We start from the raw sequence: 27,827 nt of genomic DNA on the forward strand, positions 1-27,827 counted from the left end.
GGCTATTATAAACAGTGCTGCGATGAACATTGGGGTACACGTGTCTCTTTCAAGTCTGGTTTCCTCTGTGTGTATGCCCAGCAGTGGGATTGCTGGATCATAAGGCAGTTCTATTTCCAATTTTTTAAGGAATCTTCACACTGTTCTCCATAGTGGCTGTACTAGTTTGCATTCCCACCAACAGTGTAAGAGGGTTCCCTTTTCTCCACACCCTCTCCAGCATTTATTGCTTGTAGATTTTTGGATCGCAGCTATTCTGACTGGTGTGAAATGGTACCTCATAGTGGTTTTGATTTGCATTTCTCTGATAATGAGTGATGTTGAGCATCTTTTCATGTGTTTGTCAGCCATCTGTATGTCTTCTTTGGAGAAATGTCTATTTAGTTCTTTGGCCCATTTTTTGATTGGGTCATTTATTTTTCTGGAGTTGAGGTGTAGGAGTTGCTTGTATATTTTTGAGATTAGTTGTTTGTCAGTTGCTTCATTTGCTATTATTTTCTCCCATTCTGAAGGCTGTCTTTTCACCTTGCTAATAGTTTCCTTTGATGTGCAGAAGCTTTTAAGGTTAATTAGGTCCCATTTGTTTATTTTTGCTTTTATTTCCAATATTCTGGGAGGTGGGTCATAGAGGATCCTGCTGTGATGTATGTCAGAGAGTGTTTTGCCTATGTTCTCCTCTAGGAGTTTTATAGTCTCTGGTCTTACATTGAGATCTTTAATCCATTTTGAGTTTATTTTTGTGTATGGTGTTGGAAAGTGTTCTAGTTTCATTCTTTTACAAGTGGTTGACCAGATTTCCCAGCACCACTTGTTAAAGAGATTGTCTTTAATCCACTGTATATTCTTGCCTCCTTTGTCAAAGATAAGGTGTCCATATGTGCATGGATTTATCTCTGGGCTTTCTATTTTGTTCCATTGATCTATATTTCTGTCTTTGTGCCAGTACCATACTGTCTTGATAACTGTGGCTTTGTAGTAGAGCCTGAAGTCAGGTAGGTTGATTCCTCCAGTTCCATTCTTCTTTCTCAAGATAGCTTTGGCTATTCGAGGTTTTTTGTATTTCCATACAAATTGTGAAATTATTTGTTCTAGCTCTGTGAAGAATACTGTTGGTAGCTTGGTAGGGATTGCATTGAATCTATAAATTGCTTTGGGTTGTATACTCATTTTCACTATATTGATTCTTCCAATCCATGAACATGGTATATTTCTCCATCTATTAGTGTCCTCTTTGATTTCTTTCACCAGTGTTTTATAGTTTTCTATATATAGGTCTTTAGTTTCTTTAGGTAGATGTATTCCTAAGTATTTTATTCCTTCCGTTGCAACGGTGAATGGAATTGTTTCCTTAATTTCTCTTTCTGTTTTCTCATTATTAGTGTATAGGAATGCAAGTGATTTCTGTGTCTTGATTTTATATCCTGCAACTTTACTATAGTCATTGATTAGTTCTAGTAATTGAGAAAAAGAAATAAAAGGAATCCAAATTGGAAAAGAAGAAGTAAAACTCTCACTATTTGCAGATGACATGATCCTCTACACATGGATAATCAAATTCTTAAGCACAAAGGTACATCATCATCTTTTATTCTATAAAAGCACACAGAAGAAGACTACATACAAAATAGGTGTTCTTGGAATTGCATGGTTATGCTTGTGTTCTTTCTTGGATTCTGGTGTCTGATAGAGCCCTGTCTTTTTTGAAAGCTTTGAATTATATTAAAATATATAATCTCATATTTGTTTCTCCTCTTAGAAAAGACAAACATTTGTAAGTTTTTGTTTGTTTGTTTGTTTTTTTGGCTGCATGACACATAGGATCTTAGTTCCCTGACCAAGGCTCAAACCTGAACCCAGTGCATTGAAAGTGAAGAATCTTAATCACGGGACCACCAGGGAAGTCCTGTAATATTTTAAAGAAGAAAAATTATAAGGAACCAGTCACACTTTAATGCACAGACCCAATTGTAAGGGAAACAGTATGAAATGTAAGAAAATCAAAATTTAATTACCTTTTAATAAAACAATGAATTTATGAAAAGCTGTGAAACTGAAATTCATAAAATATACTAAGTAGTGAAGTGATTTAGCAGCAGCAGTGTTTTAAAGTGGTTCATAAACTTGGAGTTAACGTTTGAAAGTGAAAAAGCTTCATAGAACCTCTTCTTGTTGTATGTGTTTGCTCAGTCATGTCTGACTTTGCAACCCCATAGACTATAGCCCACCTGGCTCCTCTGTCCATGGAATTTTCCAGGCAGAATACTGGAGTGGTTTGCTATTTCCTTCTCCAGGGCATCAATCCCAAGTCTCTTACACATCAGGGAAGCCCAAAACCTCATCTGCTACTGCTACTGCTAAGTCGCTTCAGTTGTGTCCGACTCTGTGCGACCCCATAGACGGCAGCCCACCCAGCCTCCCCCGTCCCTGGGATTCTCCAGGCAAGAACACTGGAGTGGGTTGCCATTTCCTTCTCCAATGCAGGAAACTGAAAAGTGAAAGTGAAGTCGCTCAGTCGTGTCTGACTCCCAGCGACCCCATGGACTGCAGCTTACCAGGCTCCTCCGTCCATGGGATTTTCCAGGCAAGAGTACTGGAATGGGGTGCCATTGCCTTCTCCGAAAACCTCATCTAGATGTTGCTAATTCAAAGTCTGGAAAATTAGGAATAAAGATATTTTCATTGTGCTTTTAAGTTGAGACTGATTGAACATACTGCGAATGTGAAGGAGGAGAGTTGTAAGTATAATATTTTATGTTATGGTGGCATCATATGGATATAGTGAAGAAGTAAATGTGTGGAAAATATTTTTTATCATGCAATTAGCAAGGCAATGAAAAAATTTTAAGTTGTTAAGCTAATATTATGGTAGAGGACTATTTTAATCAGTGAAATTAAATGCTTGGAATATGGTTTTCATGATAATCCCATGCTCTTAGATTTTGCTTTAGTCTTGCAAAATGCTTTTCATGTTAATACTTGAATAAACATTTTTAGGTAACAGAAGTTTTAATTTTATAATTTTAAAAAAAGTTATTTTACTTATGTTTTTATTGGCTGCACCACATAGCATGCCATCATATGCAGGTTGTTAGTTCCCCATGTCCCCCTGCAGTGGAAGTGCAGAGTCCTAGCCTTCGGGCTGCCAGAGGGGACCCAGAAGTTTTCATTTTAAATAAGCAGCTGTCTTTTACATGGATTATTGAGTTTTTTCTTGAACATTTCCTGTAGAAACTCTGAAAATGGCAGCATTGATTTATTTGTGGAACTAAAGACACTTACTTAGTCAAGGTTCATCCTTTTCATTTTCTCCCACCAAGACAATAGAGTGTCTTGGGAAAACTCTACTTGGGAAGCTTTAGAGAAGGAATCTGAATCTGCAACAGCTCTGGGCCTCAGTTTAGCTGCTTCTGGGGCCATGTTTAATCAGATCCTTACTTTCTTTGTTTCGGGGGTGGGGGACTGGAGAGGGTTGCTGTTTAGATATAGCTCATAAAACTCCTTTATTGCTTATAGGAAAAACTTTTAAAGGGATGGAAGAGGGGACCACTAAGAATATTCTTTAGTTACAAGGCTGAGCATTCTCAAACTTAACCTTCTTGAAAAGCTAGCAGTTACTTGGGACCGTGTCCCTTAGATGTTTGACAACAGGCACTTTGTTACTCCCATGGCCTCTTTTCATCTAACATCAAGACAGCATGATTTACATTTTTTTAACAAAAGGCTAGTTTCTTAGGAGGTCATCTCTGCCATTGAAGGGTTTACAATCTAGTAGGAGGAGATGAAGATGGAAACAAGTAAGTTTAGGAATGTGTTATGTGTGTCAATGATAAATTCATGCTTAAAGCATCAGTTCAGTTCGGTTCAGTCGCTCAGTGATGCCCGACTCTTTGTGACCCCATGAATCACAGTATGCCGGGCCTCCCTGTCTGTCACCAACTCCTGGAGTTCACTCAAACTCATGTCCATCGAGTCGGTGATCCCATCCAGCCATCTCATCCTCTGTCGTCCCCTTCTCCTCCTGGCCCCAAATCCCTCCCAGCATCAGAGTCTTTTCCAATGAGTCAACTCTTCGCATGAGGTGGCCAAAGTACTGGAGTTTCAGCTTTAGCATCAGTCCGTCCAGTGAACACCCAGGACTGATCTCCTTTAGAAAGGACTGGTTGGATCTCTTTGCAGTCCAAGGGACTCTCAAGAGTCTTCTCCAACACCACAGTTCAAAAGCATCAATTCTTCGGCGCTCAGCTTTCTTCACAGTCCAACTCTCACATCCATATATGACCACTGGAAAAACCATAGCCTTGACTAGACAGACCTTTGTTAACAAAGTAATGTCTCTGCTTTTGAATATGCTATCTAGGTTGGTCATAACTTTCCTTCCAAGGAGTAAGCGTCTTTTAATTTCATGGCTGCAGTCACCATCTGCAGTGATTTTTCAGGCCAAAAAAATTAAGTCTGACACTGTTTGCACTGTTTCCCCATCTATTTCCCATGAAGTGATGGGACCGGATGCCATGATCTTCGTTTTCTGAATGTTGAGCTTTAAGCCAACTTTTTCACTCTCCTCTTTCACTTTCATCAAGAGGCTTTGTAGTTCCTCTTCACTTTCTGCCATAAGGGTGGTGTCATCTGCATCTCTGAGGTTATTGATATTTCTCCCGGCAATCTTGATTCCAGCTTGTGCTTCTTCCAGCCCAGCGTTTCTCATGAGGTACTCTGCATATAAGTTAAATAAGCAGGGTGACAATATTCAGCCTTTACATGCTCCTTTTCCTATTTGGGACCAATCTGTTGTTCCATGTCCAGTTCTAACAGTTGCTTCCTGACCTGCATACAGGTTTCTCAAGAGGCAGGTCAGGTGGTCTGGTATTCCCATCTCTTTCAGAATTTTCCACAGTTTCTTGTGATCCACACAGTCAAAGGCTTTGGCATAGTCAATAAAGCAGAAATAGATGTTTTTCTGGAACTCTTTTGCTTTTTCAATGATCCAGCAGATGTTGGCAATTTGATCTCGTTCCTCTGCCTTTTCTAAAACCAGCTTGAACATCTAGAAGTTCACGGTTCATGTACTGCTGAAGTCTGGCTTGGAGAATTTTGAGCATTACTTTACTAGCGTGTGAGATAAGTGCAATTGTGCGGTAGTTTGAGCATTCTTTGGTATTGCCTTTCTTTGGGATTGGAATGAAAACTGACCTTTTCCAGTCCTGTGGCCACTGCTGAGTTTTCCAAATTTGCTGGCATATTGAGTGCAGCACTTTCACAGCATCCTCTTTCAGGATTTGAAATAGGTCCACTGGAATTCCATCACCTCCACTAGCTTTGTTCGTAGTGATGCTTCCTAAGGCCCACTTGACTTCCCATTCTCGGATGTCTGGCTCTCGGTGAGTGATCACACCATGGTGATTATCTGGGTTGTGAAGATCTTTTTTGTACAGTTCTTCGGTGTATTCTTGCCCCCTCTTCTTAATATCTTCTGCTTCTGTTAGGTCCATACCATTTCTGCCTAGTGCCTTCCATATCTGCAGGACCTGAGAGAAAACTAGTATGTCTCAGAACCAGAACAGGTTCCTGCACCAAAATTTACTTGCTCTACCTGTAGACCTTCCTCCAGGAATCTGAAATTCATTTCTTCTTCCCAGACTAAGACCAACCCTCAGATGTTACAGTGTATCTTTCATTTCCCTACCCTGGTAGCTAAGTGTTTGCTATTAACTAGAGCTTTCTAAATATAATGGCTTATCCCTAAAGAAGGACTGTAATGAAAGGATTATAGGTTAAGTGGCAAATGTGTGCCAAAGACTTTTGGGTAAGCCAATTACCCTGATGGGTTTTCTCAGTTAATTATTACTGAGTGAATGAACTGCTTTTAGATGAAAGTGATAATTCTCTACTTAAAACAATGTAGATTTTTTTCTAAACGATGAATGCAGTTCATCAATACCAATCATTTCTAGTTAGAATTCAGTTCAGCAATACATATTGAATGCCTCCTATGTGCAGGGCTCCAGAAGATAAATAAGAAGCTGTTCTGTTTCTTAGGTATTAACAGTGCATTGGGGAAATAATGCAAGTTCTAACAAGACAATAGCTTAGTTGGACCTGACGACCATCAGGGAGCTTGATGTCTAGCAACATTGCTCTCCATCTCGTGAAGGAAAGTAGTAACACAGAGCAAATGCTAGTGATCCCTGCTGCTCTGTTCTTCAAACTTTACTCGAGCCCAACCAACCTATTGCTTTTTTTTTTCTTTCATTACCCAAGCTCACCACCTTCTCTCCTGCCTCATGGTCTTTGATAATATTGCCCATTAGCCTGGTAATCTCCCAATTCAACTCCTTTTAACTCCTTCCATGTATGTAGACTGGCTTTCCCCCCGGCAATCTCTTGATCCGCTAAGACTTTCAGGAGTCTGTTCTGTTCTCCCACAGCAATCATGATTTCGTGCTAGAGTAGTATTTATCACGCTGCAGTGAGATTGCTTGTACACATCTTTGCCTATTCTCCTAGACTGTTTCTTAAAGTCAGTACATCTATTTTGCTCACCATTCCATCTGCAGTGCCCTTTATAGTGTTTAGTTCATCATGAAATGAATGAATAAATGAGTGGGTGAATAATTTTCTTAAGACAGAATCAATCCATTTTGTTGAGCTGTAATTTTCAGTAGGGTAGACGAGGGGAACTATTAAAATCACCTGTGTCCTGATTTCAGCATATGTTTCCTTCTACTCTTCTGAAATGCCTTTCACATATCATCCCATTTAAGATCCCTGATGACGGTAGTAAGAAGTCAGTGTTATTAATGGGAATGTGGCAGTGTGCAATGTCAAAATCTAGTTGATTTGCAACAATAACTAGTAAATACTTCGGGGGAGACTGTGGCATCACAAACGAGCATTGGTAATTGAAGCTGCTACTGCTGTTGCTAAGTCACTTCAGTCGTGTCCGACTCTGCGTGACCCTGTAGACGGCAGCCCACCAGGCTCCCCCGTCCCTGGGATTCTCCAGGCAAGAATAGTGGAGTGGGTTGCCATTTCCTTCTCCAGTGCATGAAAGTGAAAAGTGAAAGTGAAGTCACTCAGCCGTGTCCGACTCTTAGCGACCCCCCGGACTGCAGCCCACCAGGCTCCTCCGTCCATGGGATTTTCCAGACAAGAGTACTAGAGTGGGGTGCCGTTGCCTTCTCTGAATTGAAGCACATTTGGACAGATAAACTGGATGAATGGGCTGCCCAGGTGGTTCAAGTGGAAGAGAATCTGTCTGCCAATGTAGGAGTCACAGGACACACAATCCCTGGGTCTGGAAGATTCCCTGCGGGAGGAAATGGCAAACCATGCCAGTATTCTTGCCGGGATTATCCCATGGACAGAAGAGCCAAGTGGGCCACACAGTTCATGGAGTGGCAAAGAGTCGGACGCAACTGAGTCCTCACATACATACAGACTGGTTGAAGAAGAGCAGTTCAGGCAGAAAAAGGAAAAAAATGATCTGAGCAAAGGCCTGAGAGCTGGGGAATTCAAGTTGACATTAGGATGCATGTGGAAAAGTAATGGGAGATTGGCCTAGAAGTCATAATGGGACTGGCTGTGAACTCCGGGCCTAGAGGGGTGTTTATTATGGTAAGAAATAAGGCGTGATGAGGGAGTCTTGTGAAGCAGAGTGATGGTGTTAGGGTTATACTTCAGGAGTTAAATTTCAGGAAGTTTCTCTATCCACAGCATGCATAAGAGATCAAAAGGGAAATGAAAGCAGGCAGGGATGACTATTTAGTTCAGTTTAACAAATATTTGTTATGTGCCTAATATATATTGGGCATTGGAGAAAATATATTCTTTCCATAAGGGGACTTTGAGCATAATGAAGGAAACAAAATTATCAACAGGCACTTTTAGTAAATCTCCTAACCAATAGAAGTCAGAAATGAAGGAAACCTGAATGAGAGGAAGAGAAAAGAGAAGTTAGAGGAGATTCAAGGGAAATTTGCACGTTGAATTTTTCGCTGAGGTCTTGCCCAGTGTCAAATTATCCTTCACCAAATTGAAAGTAGATGTGGGAGCAAAGAGAGAAGACAGGTTCCAGCTGCACTAGGAATTAACTGCCTCTTTGTCTCCTTGATCTGGCTTCCCTTTTGTTTGTGCTGGCCTCATCCTTAGGCTCTGTCTTCAGGGCCTTTAGCACCCCTAGGACTGATCTCATTCCCCTAAGATGTCCTTTCCCAGTAGATTATTGGAGCTTACTTTGACTGTGATTGACCTGGCTGGCTGCTAAGTCAGGTCTTATGGCTGGGAATGAGGATGGGGATATAGTACACTGACTGGCCAGATCATAGATAACTTTCATCAGGAGGTGAGGACAACAGCTTCACTCTATTCAGATGAATGGAGAGTGGATTTGGCCTGTTCTCAAAAGGAAGAACAGGGCACTGTTAATTAGAAGAAGGTGTTTGGAAAAACCAGTCCATGACACCAGGCAAAGTAGATTTCAAACATTTTAACATTGCCCTATTTGAGCTTCAGTACAACAGTTTGTGAGAAGTTTATCCACCAACTTGGTAAAAAGGCTGTGCTCTAGAAAGAATAAAGGATAACTGGCCATTTGGTGTTAGTAGAGGAACCACGATTTCCTCATTCAGGTACAACTATCCCCTGGGCCAGTAGACGTGTAGACTCGTGAGCACCACCCAGGCTGAAGGTGTCGATGAGAAAGTGTCCCCTGGTTGCAGGCACTGGAGATGATGATCACCGAGGTGAACAGTATAGAGTGAGCAAAGGTCAGGAGACAGAACTGGGAAGAAACGTCCACATTTGTGAGAAAAGTCTGAAGGAAATGGTAGCCAAGGAGGGTTGGAAAGAGGAAATCAAAGAAGATAGAAGTTTGCTTGTATGCAATTACATTGCTTTTTACTATCAAGTCTATTAAAAGACTATTATGTGGGAAAGAAAAAAAAAATAGGAAAAGACTAAAGGTAAGATGTTGTAAATGTTTATTATTTTGTTCTGAGAGTGTCATTAAATCTTAAAGGATTTTTAAGTGAAACAGTCATGACCACGATGCATAGACGTTGACAGCTGTAAACATGAAGGAAGAGCACTGTGTTTTCATGGATGGCTGGAGCAGTAATTGTTTTGTGTTAATGGTGATAATAATACTAATAATGATAGCAGTTACATATATTACATGTAACACTATGCTTTTTGCTTACTAACACATTAACTCCTCAAAATGGTCCTATAAAGCAAGTACAGTTGTTATCCTTATTTTCCAGATAAGAAAACTGAGGTACAGAGAGGTGGAGTAATTGGTCCAATTGGTTCCAGAATCACTTTTCGTAACTATTGCATCTCACTGCCTTTCCTGGAGATAGATAGGTGTGCTTGGGTAGCACAGAAGCAGGGCAGATTAACAAAGGATATATGCTCTTTCTTTTTTATCCTGCAAACAAATTTCAATCCATCACCTAAAAAAAAAAAACAAAAAACAGTGTTTTTTTTTTTTTTTTGCCTTTTTTAAGTGTAAAGTTTGGCTTTTACTTAGTTTTTAGTAGAACAATTGAAATCACTTGGGGAAGAGTGTGCCATTTGATGTTTGGAAAATGTAAGCATCATTCCTGCTCTGAAGGACTGATGGTCATCATTTATGTGGGTGCTTGTGACTGAAAAGGTCAATGGACAGAAAAAAAATAGCACAGAAACACACACAAGGACAGTTGGGCTGGTGGTGTCACATCATTCATCAGTTTTATAACAGTGCTGGCCTTTGTCAACATTTTTTAAAGGAAAAATCATAAGGCAGCAAAAAACCAAGAGCCGCAAATGAACAAAACTGAAAACAGGTTAAAACCCCCTTGAAGACTTGAGAGAATAGATCTTTTTGCTTCCAAAGACCATCTCCTAGTCCTGTGTTCTCTGGAGAATTCTGCCTACATTTGTTTCTTTTCCACATCTGCTACATTCAACATTCTTCATCTTTCCTGGAGTGAAAATTTCCTAATTCCTTAGTGTCTTTCTGAATTGGCAATACCCACTCACAGAAGTAACTTCAGATTATAAGAGCATGAAATTTTGTTTTGACTTAAGCCTTTCTATTAGCTGAGAAATAGCAGAAGAGGTTTCCCTCTTTCAGTTTTGGACTCAGGTAAGAAAATTCAAACAGATGAGAGCCTATTATGTTTAGTGTTGAATGACTACCTTTGGTTCCCATTTTGCTGGCAGATTGTTTAGATTCTATTAAATCCCTTTTGGTCCATTTCTTCCTTAATATGATGAAAGGGATGTATATTTCATCCCTTATCACTGACTTGCATGTGTGTGATGACTTATATTCTAAAGCCCAGTATAATTTAGTCTTATTTCATGTTCTTATGCCATAACATTCATTGAGTAAACAAAAACCTACCTAATAAGATAACACCCATCAGATAATTTTATCAGACTGATGTCTCCACTAGTGGAGTATATTTTGAACATGGGTGAAATGTTCCTTTGCTCTTAGATTTTTGTTTTATTGATGCTGTTTGCCCTTTAAATTTTTTTCCTACAGTGCAGAAAATTTAGGGCTGTACCTCAGTTTTTTTCTCACAGTGAAATTATGAGATTTGTTAGTTTCGTCCTTTGTTTTGAAATTCTTGTTTCATTGGAGTTAGACTTACATCTTGTTGGCTGCTGCAGATTACTAGATTTATTGCTATGGACATAAGAAATCCTGGCGACTTTGAACCAATTTTTTTTTTAAGTTTTTTTTGTTGTTGTTGTTGTTTTTTCTTTCACTTGAAAAGGAAAGCTGGTTGTGGGGCTGAACTAATAGCATGTAGAAAACCTGGTTTAGGGAATGTGGCTCCATCCTATATGGGTCTGCCACTGAACGGGCGAAGTATTGTCCTAAACAAAATGTGCTTCTCAGCTTTCCTTGCTAAATTAGCCAAGTCTTATCCCACAGTGTTCTGCTGTTGAGCTTTCTGCTGCCCCGACTTTGAATATGTGTTTCTGCATTGATATTAGAGAAATTCACATCAGTATTTAGGTTAATGTTTAGTGGAGGCCAGTTGGCTTTTTATTCTCAATGGCTTGAAATCAGCTTTCTCTGACAACACTGTTTGGCAGTTTTTCATATTTCTTTAAAATTTTAATTATAACCCATCAAGTCTTAAGCAATTACTTCTGGGGTAGACTCTTGATGAATGTCATAACAAGGTGTTTTAATTTAATGGATCCAGAATAACATCTGTTTCTAATATTTTAAAAGCCAATTTATATGGAAATTCATTTATACACAGTCAGTACACAGAGCCTTGTAAAAATCAAAGTAGAAAATCAAACCACCATGATATAATAGGTCTTCTGTTAACAAAGGATTTCACTGATGAGTAGATTCAGCTGCCACTCGCTAATACCCTAAATAAAGAAGACAGAAAGTGAAGTTGCTCAACCATGTCCCCATGGACTGTAGCCTACCAGGCTCCTCTGTCCATGGAATGTTCCAGGCAAGAGTACTGGAGTGGGTTGCCATTTCCTTCTCCAGGGGATCTTTCTGACCTAGGGATCGAACCAGGGTCTCCCGCATTGCAGGCAGACACTTTACCATCTGAGCCACCAGGGAAGTACAACACCCTAAATATTGCACCTTAAATAAGATAGCAGTTTATTTCTCACACTCATGTAGTTTGCCCAGAGCTGGTATGGTCTACTATGACAGGGCCTCCATTTCCTTCAGTCTTATTGCTCTGTTGGGCATGATTTCTATTCCTAAGGACACCTTATGGGTCATGATGGCTGCTGGAACTCCAGCTATTACATCTGTGATCCAGCAGAAAGGAGGCAGAGGGGTAAAGGAGGGAAGAATACTAAGCTTTTTCAAGGACACTTTTTCCCAGAAGAAGTAGTTCTCTGTGTTCCACTGGCCAAATATTAGTCAGTGGCAAATATTAGTCATGTGACCATATTTAACAGCCAAGGAAGATAGGAAATGATCTCCACCCCACCCCCCCGCCCAGAAAGTGAAAGTGAAGTTTCTCAGTCCTGTCCGACTCTTTGCGACCCCATGGACTGTAACCTACTAGGCTCCTCTGTCCATGGGATTGTCCAGACAAGAATACTGGAGTGGGTTGCTATTTCCTTCTCCAGGGGATCTTCCCAACCCAGGGATCGAACCCCGGTCGCCCGCATTGCAGGCGGGCTGCAATGTGTTCCACTGGCCAAATATTAGTCAGTGGCAAATATTAGTCATATGACCATATTTAACAGCCAAGGAAGATAGGAAATGATCTTTTTTTTTTTTTTCCCAGAGGACCCAGCTGAAAACTAAAGATGTTATAAGTGTGGGAAAAGGGGAGGATACACATTGAACTGTCTGTCACATTGAGTACTTCTTAAAACATGATTCTAACAGATCTTCTGCCTTTTATTGAATATCTAGAAAAGTCAGCTAGTTCTCATAAGTAGATAATACATGTAGAAGGACTAGAATAGTGTTTGGCAGAGTAGATAAAACAGGCATAGACATACATAAATGGTAACGGGGTCATTCTACTCCCCAGGTGCACCTGATTTCAGAAGTTGTGGGTCAGGCTGAATTTAATAAGGGCCTTTCTGTAGATTAGAATACAGTCTTCGTAGAATAGTAATAGCAACAGCCAACAGGGACAAGATGTTCCTTGCACTAGGTTTCCAGAACATGCATGAATCTGCAAAGCAGTGTCCTTTGCTTTTCTGCGTAGAAGATAAATGAACAATTACAAGAGTTAGAAATGTGGAATCTTGGGCTCCTCCTCAACCTACTGAATTAGAACCGTTGCCTGCCTGTTAACAAGATCCCCAGGTGATCCTCATGTATGTGAATCATTTCCCTGAGCAGAGATTCTATATAAAATTTATTTCTACTAACAGAGCTAGTCCTTCCTCTAAGTCTATCCCCTACATCAGTATTACCTGCGACTTTGCTTCTTAAAAAATGCCAATTCTCAGGCCTTATATCAGCCTGGTACCTGAGATCTGCATTTCTAGCCATCATGCCATAGAAGGGCAGTTGTTTGACAACTTCTTTGTTAAGCTTTTACTAAGGGATGGAAACTCTGCATTCATTCTCCAAAGGTATTTGCATTCAAACAAAGAAGAAAAACTTTTGCGGAGAAGAAATACAACCCTAATTGTGGCACCTAGTAAGTGTGAAGGGGAGGATCTGAGTTCAGTCTCCCTGTGAAGCTGCTCTAAGGCTTTTTTGCATTAATCACGTACACCTGGAAGCCCATCTAAAACCACGTGAAGAGAAAGCTACGCGGGAAGGCGATGTTTCAGCAGTATATTGTAGCAATGTGTTTTCTTTTTTTTTCTTTTACATTTGATTTCTTTTCTGACATTGTTTTTTAGCCGTGCTATCAAGACGAACCAGGACCTTCTCCCAGAAACCCCCTGGACCCACATTTTCTACAATGACTTTTGGGGGACCCTGCTAACCCACAGCGGCAGCCACAAGTCCTACCGGCCCCTCTGCACTCTTTCTTTCCGCCTGAACCATGCCATCGGAGGGCTGAATCCCTGGAGCTACCATCTGGTCAACGTGCTGCTGCACGCGGCGGTCACCGGTCTCTTCACAAACTTCTCTAAGATCCTCCTTGGGGACGGATACTGGACCTTCATGGCTGGCTTGATGTTCGCCTCTCATCCCATCCACACGGAGGCAGTGGCAGGAATCGTGGGCCGGGCTGACGTGGGGGCCAGTTTCTTCTTCCTCCTCTCCTTGCTCTGCTACATGAAACACTGTTCTACAAGAGGCTCCTCGGCCAGGACCTGGGGCTGGTTCCTGGGGACGGGAATGTGCGCCGGATGCAGCATGTTATGGAAGGAGCAAGGAGTCACGGTCCTGGCAGTTTCCGCCGTTTATGATGTCTTTGTCTTTCACAGACTGAAAATGAAACAGATCTTACCCACCATCTACAAAGTAAGTGATTGTTGGGCATGAGCATTGGGTTACTGAGTTCTCTCCCTGCTTGATCCCTTTTCCCCATTTAAAACAAATTATTCCTTTTCAGAGAGAATTTAAAGTAAGTTACTTTTTGATCTTCGGGAGGTGGAAGTGTCCTCTCTGACCTTTCCTACTAACCTGGGTATCAGTCTCTGATTATTTTATTTCTCAGGTTTCTTAACTTAGTTTCATGATTTCCAAGAGGAAATCCCCAAGAGGGTAGAAGGACAGTTCTGCCTTGTAAAGAATATGCATCTTTATTTATTTATCATTTACTCCTTTATTTCAGTCCAAGTCCTGTAATCCAATAAATTGCCTGTAATAGGTGTTTGAAAAAATAACACAGCTGATCAGTGAGCTGGGTGCTCCACTCTGGAAAGAGGAAATCCTCTGCCATTTGTTAATATTACTTTTCCTAAGCTGACTTTGGAAAACAAACCTCTGCTGTGCTTTGGGAAGTCACATTCTTAAATAATGAGTCATATTCACCTTTTCCTTGTTGTAGTGTATAAGAATAGAAGAGTCAAAACAGAAATTGGCTATTATAAGTTCTGCCCTGAGGCCAATTAAGACCTCAGGGCTTAACATGTGTTCTTCCGAATTCCCTCAGTGGTTTCAAATGCAGTGTAGTGTGAAGGTCACGGAAGCGCTTTTGGATCCCAAGTACTTGAAGAGGACTGAGCAGTTTCCTGCTGGTGTGTTAAGGGAATGCCTTGAGTGGACTAGTGCATCTTGAGAAACTGCCTGCTTCTCATATCCACATCTTCCCTCCCTCACAATAAACTCATCCTTGCCTTGCCTTTAAGTAAAAGCCTGAACTTGGCCAGTGCCTGCAACCTCAGACATGATTCAGACCAGCTCCTTTATCCTTTTGGATACTCTTCAGCAAGGAGTATAATGGTTTAGGATACTGACCCTGAGAAAACTGTCAAGTGTTGTAGTTTTTACTACTTTTTTTCCTCTCAATTCTTAATTTTACTTAAAATCGAATTGGGAAGGAATTGAAGAATAAAATGGAGGGAAATAGAAACATTTATTTTGAAATGACTTTTTTTTTTTTTTTTAAACTTAGGAAGAGTAATTACTGCTGTACTTCTGCTCTGTGGGGAAACAAGGAGTTTACTTAGAACTCAAGTATCAAGTGGCTAATGAAGTTCTTTTGTGATTTCAATTAACTGCTGAAACTTGAGAACCCTAATTCGGATTTGGTGCTTTGAACACAATGTAGGTTTGAAAGCCAAGCTCTTAATTTCAAATCAATTTTAAATATTCATTCAAAGAAAATTAGGGAGAACAGTCTTTTTCTTTTTAAAACCACATCATCAACAATAGCAAGTTTTCTTGTTGTACTGGAAATACAAATAGAATAAGTCATGGTCCTTGTCCTTTGCAGGGTGAGAGCTATTTGGGGATGCAGATTGGGTGTTTTAAGACCTTGACAGCCTGTGAAGCACTGTGTTTTTTTCTGCAGAATTTTCATTTTACCATTTCATAAATTAGGAAATTATTTTGATATGTCAGTTTAGGACTTGCTTTTAGCGTTTTTGAAGTTCTCTTCTGAGAAATTTTTGGTTCTCTAAGCTTATTTTCAAGGATAAAGTTGCTGATAGAGCTCCTTACTGTAAACTTGTCTCATGTAATATTTGGGACATATTTATAATACAAAAATTATTTTCGTTTATCTGAAAGTACAGTGCAACTGGGCATCCTGTGTTTTATTTGGCAGCCTTACTCATGCTGCTGCTTAAGAAAATGAGAACTGCCACTAATGCAAGGAATGAAAACTTTTCTTTCCATCTAAGTTCTTTGGTTGCACTAATAATTAAATTGCCATAGGACAGATTAACAGAATTTGCCCGCAGTGTAGGAGACCTGGGTTCGATCCCTGGGTCGGGAAGATCCCCTGGAGAAGGAAATGGCAAACAACTCCAGTATACTTACCTGGAAAATCCCATGGACAGAGGAGCCTGGTGGGCTGCAGTCCATGGGGTCGCAAAGAGTCGGGCACAAAGTTCCCCATCCTATGGGAAAGGACTTAATGCTTTGAATGTTCAGTGTCTTGAGAAGTTCTCAAATGGAAACTTACCCAGGCTGTCTGAACCACTCCTTGTGGGCAATGAAGTTAGTCATGGCAGCAATACCCTTCATCTGATAGTTGCTATCTCAGCTTAGCTTTTTCTTTTTTCTTAGGTTTGGCCTTGTGGGCTTAATGAGGGCATTTGGATAATAGATTTTATAGATTTGTGAGAAACCTGGAGATGGTCTATGCCTGGCCCCTTGTCTCCAGCTGAGGTGTAGAGAACCAGAGATGTGAAGGTCACTCAGAAAATGGAATCCCTAGAACTAGAAGACATATTTGTGACTGTCGAGTGATCTTACACTGTAAGGGTATGAAGATGAATAAAGAAAGTAGATGACTCCACAGTAGAGAAGGAAATAATAAGCATTGAATCTTAACTTGCACTGAGTGAGTCACCTTAAACTAGTTCAATGACCTGTTTCTTCATGTCAGAGTAGAGATCATGTTCTCCCCTGGAGAGGTTGGGAAGATTATATGAAATTGTATGGTGTTTGTTGTGAACTGCTGCTGCTAAGTCACTTCAGTCGTGTCCGACTCCATGCGACCCCATAGATGGCAGCCCACCAGGCTCCCCCGTCCATGGGATTCTCCAGGCAAGAACACTGGAGTGGGTTGCCATTTCCTTCTCCAATGCATGAAAGTGAAAACTGAAAGTGAAGTCGCTCAGTCATGTCTGACTCTTAGTGAGCCCATGGACTGCAGCCCACCAGGCTCCTCTGTCCATGGGATTTTCCAGGCAAGAGTACTGGAGTGGGGTGACATCGCCTTCTCTGTTGTTGTGAACTGGATACCCGGTATTTGGAAGGCACTTAATGCATATTAGTTGAAGGGAAAGAAGAAACATCAATGGAAATTATAATTCTTTATTTCAAGAAAGAGATGGCCAAACTTTTCCAGTGGTTTGAAAGCATATGAATTAGGAATCAACTGAACCTGAAGCATGAATATTTAAGCAAAAACTTCCATTTAGAATTTCATGACTACAGAGCTTGTAAACACTGGCATAGATTACATATGGAAGTTATAGAAAAATTTCATATTATGTCTTTAAAATATATATATTTCTATGCCTGGGGTAAGTTAGAAGAGACTCTGAGGAAGTGGATTAAAAGACTTTTCAACCTTAAACGAATACATCTTGAATGTCTTACTAATTAACTCTACATCAGAGTTATCATAGTTTGCCAGATGAAATAAACTTCCCTGCCTTATTAAAACAGAATTTATATGTAAACAGAAAAACCCAGTGCACAAATGTTCAGCTCTATTATGCAAACCAAAGAACTAGCCAAATGCTCAAAAATCTAAAAATGGTGGTCCTCCTCAAGTTGGAAATGATTAAAACTAGAGGGGCAGTCTCTCCATTTTTATAGTTTTGTCAGTACTGTTTTTCTCATAGCAATCACACTCAGCTTCTCCCTTCATGTTTCTTTAGTAATGTCAGATGTTTTGATTCTGTACTTCTTGTCAGATTAATGTTCTAAAGTCAACGTTTACTAGGATCAGGCAGAAGGAACTGTAGGGACAGGACTTACGTCCCCTCCCTGGGACTTCCCTCCATCCCGTCATTGCAATAAGAAAGTACAGGGTTCTGTTTGGGAGAGGTTAAGGTTGTTCTAAGACTTCCATCTGGATTTTCTGTGACATCTCCTGTTATTTAATATTGGTTACTTAAGAACAAATATGCCCTGTTTGGGCCAGACAGCCTTCTCGGGATGACTGGATTTGGTCAGAATTCTCGGCTGCCATTTTTTTGACTGCTCAGGTTCAAGCAAATGATGCCTGTGTCCATATGACTTGTAAAATTTCTGTAGTTCTGCAGAGGAAATAAGGAAATAGTAAGTACCCAGAATATTGTAGATATTTTATTTAGTATTTAGTAACCACGTATGGGATTCCCAGGTGGCTTAGTGGTAAAGAATCCACCTGCAGTGCAGGAGACATGGATTTGATCCCTGGGTGGGGAAGATCTTCTGGAGAGGAAGTGGCAACCCACTTCAGTATTCTTGCCTAGGAAATCCCATGGACAGAGGAGCCTGGTGGGCTACAGTCCACGAGGTTGCAAAGACTCAGACACAACTGAACGCACACATGGGCACACCGACACGCAGAACCATGTAGTGTTCATATCTCCTGTGCACTGTTCTGAATATGCCAAAAGTATTAGCACATTTAGCTTAGTTAGTAAATGCTTATTAAGAGAATAATGACTTTGAAATAATATGATTGAGTATAACATGAAATAATACAGTTTTCAATACTTAGGGAAAAAATTGGAGGATTTGTAAGAGATTAAATATGTGGGCTTCCCCAGTGAATTACTGAATTCACACTTAAAGGCTGACTTTTGAAACAGATGTGCCTGCAGTGCTAAAGTGAAATCTTATACCTTCTCCTTTCTACGATGAGGATTTCATTCCTGATTAGGGAGGTCTGGAAGGTGGGACTGGAAGAGATGCATGTCAGAAAAATGTTGAAAAATAAGTTTTCTTGACCTCTCAACAAATGCCTATTTTAGCCTTTCTTAGATGGTTTTCACTTACTTAGCTTTATGTTGTCAAAAGGTAAGGGGGATGGCGAACCCTTGAAAGACACTTAAACTAGCCTTGCAAATAAATGCTAGACTTTTATCTGCCCACAAAATACTTTACAAGTCTCCCATGATCCCAGGAGGCACATGGGTAATAAAATCAGTAAAGGCAACATTTTTCTTACTTACCCAACAGCAGTCATTGCTTGCCTAGTGGCCATTTTCTGTGCTTATTTAACATCTGTTAACTGTTTTAATGTGGAAATATCTTTTTTTCCCCCTTTATTAGCCTCATAATCACTTATTCAGTTACAGGTGGAAAAAAATTAAAAAGGAAAGGAAACCTGAAAGCGAGTGTAACAATTGTAATTATAGCCCAAAATAATTTGGAAAATGAAGCCCTTTGGGTTTGGTATTTTAAGACTTTCTCTACAGATGACAGTATTTATTTTACCGTAGTTGTTTCCAAGATGTATTATCTGGATAGCCACCTTTTTTTCAAATGAAATCTCGTGGCTCTATTTCATGTAAACAAGATAAGGACACAATATTACTAGAGAGGGATAGGGAGTCATTGCCACTTTTGAAAAACAAGTTGTCTCTGTCTAGCAAAACTTTATTTTAATGCAAAGCCAGATGTGATGGAGGGAAATTGCCTGTGGTGAGCAAGTTTACCTTTATCTTGGGTATTAAGTATGCTTGGCTCTATAATGGGATGCAACCATCTGACCCACACTAGCAAATAGTTGCATAGTTCCAAACCATTTACTGGGCATATTTTGAAAATGGTTTCCCAGGGCCGGGGCTTATATTCTGTTGAAGGTTTTGGGCTCATCACTGTCTGAACAGTGAAGACGTTAAATGTGGTGCTTTTGTACATCAGACTATGTTGTGTGGCTCCCCACGTACAGAAAAACCAGTGTATAGCCTGCAGGTATTTGCACATTGGATCCACATGTGCTTTTTTAACTTGATTAGCTGCTTGGATAGCATTAGCAGAATCTGTTATTATTTATGGCTTCGTCCCTTTTCTTTCTAGACCAGATTGTGGTTTTACTCAAGATGTGACCCTCATATCCATTGCCTTGAATGAAATAGGATATATTTGCTGATTCTGATTGTCTTTAAGCACCATCTGTGCCACTCTGCTTCAAGTAGTGTTCTTGCTTTCTGAAAATTGTCTTTCCCTTCATTTGTCTTACACTTGACTTTGTGAGAATCTAGATATAGCAAGGAACTCTGGTTCTGATCACAGTATTTCCTTGCATTATTGAAACTGGAGGGGGTGACTATTTGTCATGCACTTACAAATGAATTTGGATTTCCTCCCAGTAAACTTGTTGTAGCGTTTAATATTCATGATCTGTAGTACTTTAAAACTTTGAACAGCTGCCAAGACCGCTAACCAGATAATACTACAAATAAAGTCAAGGTTCAGAAATATTTTTCAATTCTAAAAGTCAAAGATTAATAGGGTATTTTATTCCTGCAGGTTGCCTTCTTCACTCAGCTGATTTGAGATGATTCTGTATTCTGCTTGCTGTTTAGATTCAAGTCAAGTCATTTAAAATTGGGAAACTGACTATTCTTGCAAGTTTCTGTGATGCTAGCATTAGAGTGTTAATACCTGGGACAGCGATCTTATCACAAATTATGATTATTTTTTAAAAGGTTCATCTTTGTGCAAGGCACTGTGGTAGGTGATGTAAGGAATCTAAGATGAATCAATAAAATTCTGATCTTAAGGACATTTGAGAGTAGTAGGAAGTTGAGAATAGTACATGTAATTCAAGCTGAAGAGTGGTGAGGGCTGTCAGGCACTTGGAGCCGGAGGGCAGCTGAGAGGACGGGGAGGTGACTTTCAGCTGAGGGGATGGGAAGTACCTTCTGGGGCAGGGTACGTCAGCAGGGCCCTGAAGGATTGTTTGGATGTAGGTATTTATAATTAGAGAGGTGGGAAAACGTGGAAACTGGTGGGTGAGCATTTTCTTGAGGGAAACTCAGAGGAAGTTACTGAGGAGCACTGAGCACTCCTTTCAGCGGATACATAAAGCACATGAACTTAGTAAAATGAATTAGGAAAGGCGAACTGAGATAGCTACTGTGTCTAATGATGTCAGGGCCTTTTAAGATATGATGTGACCCCAACATTGATGAGAGATGATGCATGGTTTTCAAGTGTGCTAGCCCTTGGACTGGTCCATGTGAAGAGTCCAAGAATGTACAGGCCAGCTCTTTCTTGCCTGTTGGGAGAGCTTTCTTTCCTGTTCTTTCCCTGAACCTTAGAGAAGGTCCCTTGGGTGATGAGACTAAGGATCTGACTCAGAAGTGGAGGTTATATCTCATTCTGTGAGTGTGTTTCCTATCAGTGTTTATCTCGTTCTATAGCATTTAAAGGAAAAGTAGTTATTTTCTGAATAATAATATTGTTTTACTTTTTACTCTGTAATATTTGACATGTTATTATACACTCCTAATGAGAAAAACAGGGAGTCCTTAAGGGCTTTCTCCAATGTCTGCTCTTCCAGCTTTGCTAAATGGTGTTCAGATATTACCATGAATGGCCACAAACACAAAATCTCTCTTTGTTTTGTACTCTTATACAGGAAGACAGAAAAAAAAATTAAAAGGGTCCTTTTTACAGTATGGAATAAAACACTCTCTCAGCACTGAATTTCAACCAGTTAACTGAGTACACCGTCAGTGAAAATAACACGCAAATTGGACCTTGTGATGAATAAATAATGAGTCTCATTGAAATCATCTCTGCTGTTCTCATAACACTGTCTGGGATGCGTATTACATCACTCGGTTCAATTTTTGATAACCTGCTGCCTCAGAGGAATCAAATTGACTGACGGGGATCTCGTGATTGTCAGGTTACTCATATTCAACTGGGTTCTGTCAATTTCACGGAAAATGACGTGGTTTGCACATTTTGAAACCCATTGTCATTGAAACCCTAGAAGTCAGATTCCTGTCTTAAAGGCCTGCAACGATGGAAATGCTAATTTAGGATTTCTTATATTTCTCAAGTGAAATATAAGCTATAGAAAGCCAGATTTCTGGAGTGCATTAGAGAGTCCTTAAAAGGTGTGACCCAGGTGGGAGGTGGGGTGGATAAAACTGAATGTTAAATTCATTGATCATTGATAATAGGGTAAAGGGTGCATGGTATGATAAGTTTTTTTTTAATATCCATTTTCATACCTGTCGATCACAGTATTCCTTTCTTCAGAAGGAAAATAAGAAATGAAAAGGGAACAACAGCACTTTCTAATACAAAAGTCTACGATGATTTGGTACTAGGAAGGTCGACGTGCCCTTGCTCTCAGGGTTTGTCTTTACAACTTTGCATCACCCAGATGGCTCCTGTATGCTCTGTTGGTCTGATTACAACTCTTGCATCAAGTGGAATAGCATGAATTCAGAATTTAATACATGTTTCCTCAGTAATTATGGCCTTCATTAGTGAAGTCAGTGTTTCTGTTCCAGAGGACACTTTCTTTCTTTCTTTCTCCACATGTTTATTCATTTCATTTCAGGAAATCAAATAGAATGCAGAGATCATAATACTTCTCTTTGTTGTAATAAGGGAATCTGCAGCGCCTGCATTTGGGTGTGTGGTTGTCATTTTGCTTATAATTAATGTAAGATTCAAAGAAAACAGCAAGGACAACATGAGAAAAATGAAGCACATTTAAAAACAAATAAATGACTTAGTTTTTAGTATGTGAAGAAAATGAAAAATATATCCACAATTTCCATTATTGTATCATTAAAGATAACCACATACGAAGTACATTTAGTAGTCATTGCTTATATACAACATCAGTTGTGACAGCTTAGAAGTAATTACATTTTATATATCTAAAAGCAACAAAAACAAACAGGAAAACACCTCAGCATTTTAATTTTGTAAATTTTGCGTCATTATACTTGTTAGCAGTACCAAGCCAGCCTTTTGAGGGCGTTATCTTGGTTTCTAATGCCTGAGACCCCGAGTATCCCCTTATAAAAGGGTGTACTGTGTGTGTGCGTGTGGCGTGTCCCACCAGAATAAACTGAAGGAATACATGTTTATATAATGTTGTCAGATTATATCAAAGCTAGGTATGAGTGGCTTGAGTATATTTCTGTAATTTTTATGAAATGGAAAACTCCAAATTACATAGAATTATTTCTCCTAATTTGAAGATTCAGGCAAAAATTTACCTGTTCCATTGAGTGACATTTCTTAAAATCTTATAACAGTATGATAAAAAGTTAAATACACCTAATACTATGAAAGCAAGTGATGTTTACTTTGAAGTAGCACTTGGTGATTGGCTAATCTTCCCATGTATAGATCCAGGTAAGAACATTTTAGAAAGGCCTTTGGATTGGATCCTGAAGATTTATATTTAAATGATGTGACTTTGGATAAATTACTAAATGTACTGAACATCAGTTACAGGGTCTGTAGAGACGACGGAATATAATATTTGCCTTGCCAAATTATTACCAGATATGAATATAGTAAACGTACATTCTCAGGCAGGTTTGTTTTCTGTAGTTGATATCACCATCCTCAACAGCATTCTGTTATATTTCCTTAGCGTTTCTGTAAAAGTAAACTTCCTGTCTGTTTTGCAGAGCAGTCAGTTGACTTAGCTCTGACTTTTCTAATGGGATGCTGGGTGAAATGTCGATCAAAGTGTTTGCTATTCTATTCAACAGTGCTGACAATTTAAAGAATGTTGAGAAAAAGGCCCTTTTCAAGGAAAAGTCTTCTGAACAACTGATTTGATCATTTATCTTTTGTTTGAAAATAAGTACACATACTCATTCTTTCATTTTTCTCCATTGATAATATCTTACCATCATTTCATAATTTTATAGCCTGACTTTACCGCTTCAGGCTCAGGATGGTGCTGTTGCTTATGTATCTGGAAGTGGAGGGGATCCAAGCTTTTTCTGGTCTGCTCCCTACCAGTACCCTGTTTGCTGTATATTTGCTTTTCGTAAGGTTTATAGTAAGGAAGATTGGTGCAGTGGCTGCAATAGCTTGCAGCGTTCATCTCGTTCTTTGGGGAAAGAGGAAGCATGTTAACACCTAAGGGTGAACATACATCTCTTGCCTTCTCTTGATCTTCCCTAGCCTGGCAGGCAACACTGTGGCAGCTGATTCTAGAATCTCTTGTAATAAACCTTTTCAGGGAAGCATTGAGGCTGCTTTTTGTTGTTATTGCTGTTGTTCCATAGTTTAGTTTATTTCCTTACCTCCTAAGGAGAGCAGAGATGGCAGCATTTTTGTTGTTAAAGCAATACTGTTTTCTGGCGGCAAGAGATTTTATAAAATATTTCAAATGCCTTAACAACATTCAGACCAAATTATTTTTACAGGAACTTAATTCCTGGTAACTTGGGCTTGCTGAGAAAAGTCTATAGCTAAAAGTGGTTTTCGTTTTATAGGTGAGATTATACTTGCCAGTGGTAAAGAATCTGCCTGCCAGTGCAAGGGACCGCAAGAGACGTGGGTTGGGTCCCTGGGTCCAGAAGATCCCCTGGAGTAGGAAATGGCAATCTGCTCCAGTATACTTGTCTAGAAAACTCCATGGACCGAGGAGCCTGACAGGCTATAGTCCATGAGGTCACAAAGAGACGAACACAGCTGAGCACACATGCACAAGATTGGTTTTGAGTTTGAAAAACCTAATATTTAAGAATATGGTTTAAGTGACAGGTAATAGCTAGGGTGGGTAGGGGATGGAGACTGTTTAAGCATTAGGGTTTATTATGGGTTTCCAAACTGGAATGATTGTCAGCCTCTCATGGGGAAACTTTTAAATCGGAGATTGTAGCTGCAAACTGGACACTACTGAATAAGGATATTTTGCTCTGCTTATTTATTTATTTATTTATTTATTTAAAGTGTTAGGGAGGAGCTGGTGGAGAAGTAGCAGGAAAAATTACTATTTACTTATGTCCTCCTCTCACAGTGTACTGTGCACGGCTTGTGGGATCTTAGTTCTTAGATCTACTTTCTAAAAAATTCCCGCTGTTGTTATCAAATCTAGGTTCATCTCCTTGCCGCTCATAAGCCAATAATTCAAGAATCAAGTGTCAGTAGAAAGGAAAAGTGCTTTAATCAGAAAAGCTGGCAATCTGGGGAGAAGATGGACTCCTGTTCAGAGGCCAACTCTGTAGAGTCTGCTCAGCTGTGACAAAGTTTAAAGGGAACTAGTGCGGTACTGGGGAGAGGCCGGTTTTGCATCATTCCTCGTTGTGTGCAGACTGTCTGACTCTCTCTCCAGATGTTATTTTACCCCGCTGTGATCTGCCTGCAGGATTGCTAGAAGGGCTTGGACGGGTGGCTGTTGCAGGTAGAGAGCTAGTCATTTTTTAACAGCTTAGTTCTTCATTCTTCTCTTTATCTAGGAAAAAAAATCTACCTTAGACAAGGCAGGGTGTGCGTTCAGGAGACCATAAGTCAGGGGTTAGTTCCAGTTGCTTAGTGATCTCATTCCTGTAATTATGTTCTTTTAAGGTTAGAGGGCAGCAGAAGTGGGTAAACAGGAAAGGGGTAAAAGAGCTGCTTTTCCTGTAATTTTGATGAGTAGCTGGGTCTGGCACCCACTGATGTACATTGAGAGTCTGATACCCCATATAATATTATGAAACATTGTAAGATTTCCATACAGACACAAGATTTTGTGGTCTGGACGGGATATTAGAAATTATCTATCTATATGCTAACCCATCTCTTTTTGCAGAAATTGGGGTCCACAGAAATTAGTTGGGTGTACAGTTAACAGTACCTCTTCCTCTAGATCCAGTGCTTTTTACCACTGTGCACATTGCTTCCATGCCTTTAATTATAGAAAAAAACAAACTTGTGATTATGAAAATAATTTTGAATTTGCCACTTTAGAGACTTGTAATGGACCACCACCATGTACCATTCCTCAGGTGTGTCATGAATAAGACTGCCTTCTTATTTCCCCCTAGATACTTTCTCTTTAGCTATATTAGTCATTCCAGGATTTAAGGCTCCAGCTTGATTTAAGCCCTTCAAATGGAACTTACTCTTTTCTTTTTTTGGCCACACCGCATAGCCTTAGAGATCTTATTCTTCCAACCAGGGATGGAACTCATGTCCTCTGCAGTGGAAATGTGGACTCTTAACCACTGGACTGCCAGGGAATTCCCTCAAATGGAACATATACTTTTGTAGCTAACAGAAGCTTAACACAAAGAGACTAAAATCACTGTGTATTTTTCTTTCTAATTTGATTAATGTCCTTTACTAACAGGATATTCTGTTTGGAATAGATTACCCCTCAATAGAAGGATCTTCTGTTTGAGGATACTGAGCCTAGGATTGGTTTAGAGGTGGAGAGGATGAATACTGGCTTGGCTGTTCTTTGACACCCTGTTCCAGCTCTCCAAGGCACCACTGTGCAAACTTGGAGCAAGAAAAATTTTAGGCATTAGCAGTAGATTCATCAGCTTGTGTATCGCTGTTCACCCTGAGACTCACAATTCCAGGAATGTTGTAGGATGCCACTCATTTCTTAAAGATGCTGAAAATTTCTTGTGACCATACAATATGACTTTAGTTTCTTTCTGTTGGATGAATATTCAAATGAGTGACAACCCTAATGTCAAAAGAGAGGATGGTTCCAAAAATGAAGGTACTTCAGAGGTAAAATTGCCAGAAAGGAGAAAATGCAGAGATGCCAATTGAAAAATGGGCAGGCTAAGTGAGAAAGGGGCTGAATTTAAGCTGTCAAAGCAGCAGCTGAAAGTTTCTGGTTCTTGGACAGGATAATTTGTAGTCTTTGATTCTCTTGCATTCTGCAGTGTAATCTTCTCTGCAGCCCTGCTGACTTCCATATTGTTTAAAGAGGAAGAGAAATACCCCATTTAAATTCATTAGCCTTCATTTGCATATACTCAGAGCTGGTGGTAATTATGATAACAGCCACCATTGATCAAGGCTTACTGTGTGCTAGCAAAGTGTCTTCTATGCATTTCTTTGTTGGATTCTATGAAAGTAGATATTATTTACAGATAAGGAAACTTATAGGAGTGAGGTTTATAGAAGTGAAGTAATTTGCCCAAGGATTTCAGAGAGTGCCTAGCTAGGGAAGAAGGAATCTCTTTCCATAGTTAACACCAAAGCTCCTGGTTTGGTTAAAATGGAAAATCCAAATAAGATGAAAGAATCAGTCATTCTCATATTATTTGGTCTTGCGAACAGTGCTGTTTACCTACAATAGTGTTAAATACAAATGATACACACTTCTACATGCAATTACACATTTTATGGCTGCTAATAATACAAAGATGGATAATATATTATCCCAGTTCCTTTGGGTAGGGAAGAGTCTTGAGTGAAAGAAATTTCTAACAGTGACAACTAAGTAGCTCAGATCATCCAGAATTTTGTTTTTAACTTTTTAAGACTCTGAGCCAACAAAGGTCTGTCTAGTCGAAGTTTTGGTTTTTCCAGTAGTCATGTGTGGATGTGAGAGTTGGACCATAAAGAAAGCTGAGTACTTTTGAACTGTGGTGTTGGAGAAGATTCTTGAGAGTCCCTTAGACTGCAAGGAGATCCAACCTGTCCATCCTAAAGGAGACCAGTCCTGGGTGTTCATTGGAAGAACTGATGCTGAGGTTGAAACTCCAGTACTTTGGCCACCTCATGCGAAGAGTTGACTCACTGGAAAAGACTCTGATGCTGGGAGGGATTGGGGGCATGAGGAGAAGGGGACAACAGAGGATGAGATGGCAGGATGGCATCACTGACTTGATGGACATGAGTTTGAGCAAGCTCCAGGAGTTGGTGATGGACAGGGAGGCCTGGTGTGCTGCATTCCATGAGGTCTCAAAGAGTTGGACATGACTGAGCGACTGAACTGAACTGAAAACCATTTCATGCTTGTGCGTTTATTTTGGATTTAGAGTCAATTTCCATTTTTTTCTCCCTCAGTGCCTGTCATGTGACAAGTTTGCTAGATTCTTTCTTATCTTTTCATTTTGTGAAAAATAGGTACCACGTGTCTTCTAAATATGAGGCATCTTTTAAGGTGTCAAGGATAAAGTAATGAAGAAAACAGACAAAACTGCTTTCTTGGAATTTATGTGCGCGTGTGTCCTCAGTCATTCTATCATGTCTGACTCTTTGTGACCCTATGGACTGAAGCCTGCCAGGCTCCTGTGTCCATGCAGTTCTCCAGGCAAGAATACTGAAGTGTGTTGCCATTTCCTCCCCTAGGGGA

At 39.9% G+C, this 27,827-nt stretch overlaps 1 protein-coding gene across 2 annotated transcripts in view; it reads left to right on the top strand.

Moving 5' to 3' along the window:
• Nucleotides 1–27,827, top strand: part of TMTC2 (transmembrane O-mannosyltransferase targeting cadherins 2) — a 414,333-nt gene that overhangs the window by 156,065 nt on the left and 230,441 nt on the right. The window contains exon 2 of one of the 2 annotated variants that reach the window (XM_061415655.1): nt 13,357–13,927. The exons of the other annotated variant lie outside the window; for it this stretch is intronic. Within the exon in view, the coding sequence (XP_061271639.1) occupies nt 13,357–13,927 (571 nt within the window). The remainder of the gene's footprint in view (nt 1–13,356; nt 13,928–27,827) is intronic. 2 annotated transcript variants of the gene reach the window in all.

The sequence above is a fragment of the Bos javanicus genome, chromosome 5, assembly GCF_032452875.1.
Source record: "Bos javanicus breed banteng chromosome 5, ARS-OSU_banteng_1.0, whole genome shotgun sequence".
NCBI lineage: Eukaryota > Metazoa > Chordata > Mammalia > Artiodactyla > Bovidae > Bos > Bos javanicus.